At 31.7% G+C, this 3951-nt stretch overlaps 1 protein-coding gene across 1 annotated transcript; it reads left to right on the top strand.

Moving 5' to 3' along the window:
* The first annotated feature begins 319 nt into the window (after positions 1–319).
* On the top strand, positions 320–2906 carry LOC103497483 (probable WRKY transcription factor 13). Its single transcript, XM_008459690.3, has 4 exons — positions 320–849; positions 987–1223; positions 1991–2158; positions 2535–2906. The coding sequence occupies exons 1-4, from the start codon at positions 512–514 to the stop codon at positions 2536–2538; spliced, it is 747 nt and encodes a 248-aa protein (XP_008457912.1). The 5' UTR covers positions 320–511; the 3' UTR covers positions 2539–2906.
* Positions 2907–3951: the final 1045 nt, after the last annotated feature.

The following is a 3951-nucleotide window of genomic DNA, read 5'->3' as shown; positions in this document are numbered from 1 at the left end:
GAATTTCCTTTGAATGATATGGATGTGCGAATACAGTCTCACATAGAATCAATGTGATGATCACATTTTAAGGTGAAATCAAAACAAAATTCATAAGAACACGTATCATAAAAATATATGTTATGCAGCCTAAATTGCAACTAATTATTTTCTATTACTTTGTCGTAATTAACTTTTCATTCTACCTCGAAATTCTAACTAACTGATCAATAAAGGTAAAGTGAAAAAAAAAATGGGAAAAAGAAAAAGGGAAAGTTGTTTGGGTATTGGCATACGTAAAGGGAAGGATCTAGGCTATTCTCGTATATATAAAATAGCCAAACCCCAAATTCCTTTTGTCACTCTATTCTCTTCGACTTCAACTCAAAATCACAAAAAAGTTGAAAAGAAATCACTTTCCTTCTCTTTCTTCTCATCCTTCAAAATCCACCCTCTTGAAGAAAAGGCATAGCCATTGCCAAAGCTCCTCTTTTTTTTTTTTTTTTTCCTTGACAAAAAGAGAAGAAGAAAAATGGGTTCAAAATCCCAAGTTCTATTGAACCCACAAGCTTTGTTGGAAGATCATCAAGAAGTGACACCAAATTCTCAAATGGGTTTCTTCAATTTCCCTTCAAATTTAACCTTTTTTCAACTTCCTTCAATCCCTCAAACCCATTCTCCTTCACCTTCATTTGATCCTCCAAATTTCTCCACTTCCAATAACAATACCAATAATAATAATAATAACAATTCCAATAATCTTTCTGAAACCCTACTTTCTTCTTCTATTTTGCCTCTCAAATCCTCCATTTCCTATGAAATTGCACCCCAACATCTTCTTTCCTTGCAAACATCCACTCCAAATCTATGGTGAGTATAGTATATAATTTTCAATTTTCAACCTCGATATCTCAATGCAACCCCTAATCCTTTCTTTCTCTCTATGAATTGTGTTCAAAAAGTTTTTCTTTTTCCTGAAATTAATGAAATGATTTTGTGTGTTGAAGGCCATGGGGAGAAATTGGAGAAAGACTATTGATGAATGGGAAGAGATCAAATAATAATGAGAATAATAATAATCAATTGGGAGTATCAAAAATGAAGATGAAGAAAATGAAAGGAAGAAGAAAAGTGAGAGAGCCAAGATTCTCATTCAAGACCATGAGCGATGTTGATGTTCTTGATGATGGTTACAAATGGAGAAAATATGGACAGAAAGTGGTAAAAAACACACAACATCCTAGGTAAATATGTGTTTCTTTCTTTCTCTGTTGTTTTTTTTTTTTTACAATTTATTGTTTTTTTTCTTTCAATCAATCTTTGGATTTGGATTTGGATTGGATTTCAGTACAAAAATTTCTCACTCTCTCTCTCTCTCTCTCTCACGCGTAAATATATATTTGAGATTTGATTCTTTTTTCTCTTTCTATAAGATTCAAATTTTTGATGTTTTGGTCATCATTATTTCTGAGATGGGGGGCAGAAAGAAGTAATTATAGGCTTTCAAATACATCAAAAAGAGAAAGGAGATCATATATCAAAACTAAACAAGTAATCATGAACCTCATTCATCTTTAATTTTCTTTTCGTTAACATATATATACATATATATGAATATTGTTGTGAAATCTACATATGAAAAAGAGAGAGAAAATGTCGATACATACAGTATAAAAGATGGACAGTGATTTATAATACATTGAATTTATTAGATGTTTTATATAACGCACCCTCTAAATCCTAGAACTAAATTCTCTCTACTTTTTTAGTTCAATAATTGAGAGGAGATTCCGTCATTCCGTCAAACTCACTTCAACAATTCCAAAGCCAAAAATTCATAACAATCATAAATGTGTATGCAACCTAGTTGTAATAGATTGAAAGCGCACTCAGATAATGGATTCACGTACGACATTCCAAGTTATAATAAGAATAATGCATACATGCAATTGATTATAATAACAACGCTAGATTATTTATTTATTTATCTGTATTTTCTTCATGAATGCAGAAGCTATTATCGTTGTACACAAGATCATTGTAGGGTTAAGAAAAGAGTAGAGAGATTAGCTGAGGATCCAAGAATGGTGATTACAACTTATGAAGGCAGACATGTTCATTCTCCTTCCCATGATTCTGAAGATTCTGAAGCTCAAACCCATCTCAATAATTTCTTTTGGTACACTCTCTTTTCTCTCTCTCTCTCTCTCTCATTCTAAAAAAATTTGCTTTAAAAATCATTACTCATAAAATATGACATGCATTATATTATTTAATACATATGTTTTTAAATTCTCTTCCTGTATTGGAAATTAGATATGCATGCTTAACAATGGAGTAAAGGGGGAAGTTGAAAAAGTTTTGGGTTTAATTTGAGTTTGATCTTGGCTCTATATGAAACTATTTTGAATTTTGTGTTTTGTGGAAATAATAAGAAGAATATTGCAATAAATATAATGTGTGGATGAAAATTTGGAATTGTTTTTTGGGGGGTAGGGGGGGGGGGTCATTTTTCATGTTTTAGATTGAATCAATGGTTGCTTTTATTATTGCAGGTAATAATGAAGCAAAAGAGAGGGGGAAAAAGGAAGCAAATAGGGTTATTGATGGGCCTATATGAATATTTGTTTGTATTATTTTGTTTGTGTTTTTAGTTAGTGTATTTTAGCTTTTGGGTATGTTAGGGTAACTTTGTTGTAATGACTTTGGTTCTTTTGTCCATCTCTTCTATTCCCTTCTTGTGTTTGGTAATGTAGGGAAAAGAGATGGAAATGAACCTTAGTCATGTGTGTGTGCTCTTTTTCTTTCTTTCTTTATTTTCATTTTAACTGCATTATGTTTCTTTACCTATCAAATGATCAGAGGGATAAAAGAAAAAAAGAAAAACAAAAAGAAACTAAATCGAGTACTTTCGAGTTTCCATCAAACGACATGGATTCCTATTGTTATATCTTTATTATACGTAAATAACTTTGTAGTTTTTCTTGATTATACTATCTAGGGCGTTGGGAATCTAAGATCTTTGATATATATATATATAAAACTTCGTCTGCATCGGAAGAAAAAGAAAAGAAAAAGAAATGACACCATATCTTAGTACTTTAGAAGTAAATTTTTACAGATCTTTTAAAAGTTCTCTAATATTCTCTGTTAATCCATGTATATATATACTTTGAATTAAAAGAACTATAACGTGTATTTCTTCCAAGAAAAATATGAAACTCAGTGGATGATTAGCGGGCTTAATTGGAGAAACATTATCGGAAACTGTTATTTTCTAGAGTAAAAATAAATATTGCAATGGAAAATTGAAGACAAATTCATTTCAATTGCATTCAAAGAAAAATACAGTATTTAAAGTCTTAAAAATAACTACCCACTAACATCATGACCCTAAACTTTCTCCACTAACATCATGACCCTAAACTTTCTCCACTAATCAACATGACCCTAGACTTTCTCCATGATTACAAATCATGAATGACTAATTCCTAAGAAATAGGAACAAACTTGGACTAAATTAACTTAACAAAGATAAACACACATGAGCATGTTTCAATCCTAAAGCACTTTCTTAACACTCCTCCTTGCTTTAGGAGTTGCAAACACCAAGTTTTGACCTTAGAAACTCGAACTTGCAAGTAGGCAACGGTTTAGTTAATATGTCTGCAACTTGATCTTCTGTTTTGCAGTAGACAAGAATCACCTCTCCACTTTTCTGCACTTCCCTTAAAAAAAATAACTTGATGTTAAAATGTTTAGTCTTCTTATAAAACACAGGATTATGAGAAATAGCAATAGCCGCTTTGTTATCAACAAGAATCTCCGTGCTTTTCTTCTGCTCCAGATCAAGGTCAAGTAAAATTTTCCTCAGCCATAAAGCTTGATTGGCAGTAGCTGTTGCAGCAATAAATTCTGCTTCAGCAGTGGATTGGGCTACAATCTCTTGCTTTTTCGAGCTCCAAGAGAAAA

The sequence above is a fragment of the Cucumis melo genome, chromosome 11 (genome assembly GCF_025177605.1).
Source record: "Cucumis melo cultivar AY chromosome 11, USDA_Cmelo_AY_1.0, whole genome shotgun sequence".
In the NCBI taxonomy this organism is placed as follows: Eukaryota; Viridiplantae; Streptophyta; class Magnoliopsida; order Cucurbitales; family Cucurbitaceae; genus Cucumis; species Cucumis melo.
The sequence above is the reverse complement of the archived record's forward strand: the minus strand, read 5'-3'. Positions and strand labels throughout refer to the sequence as shown.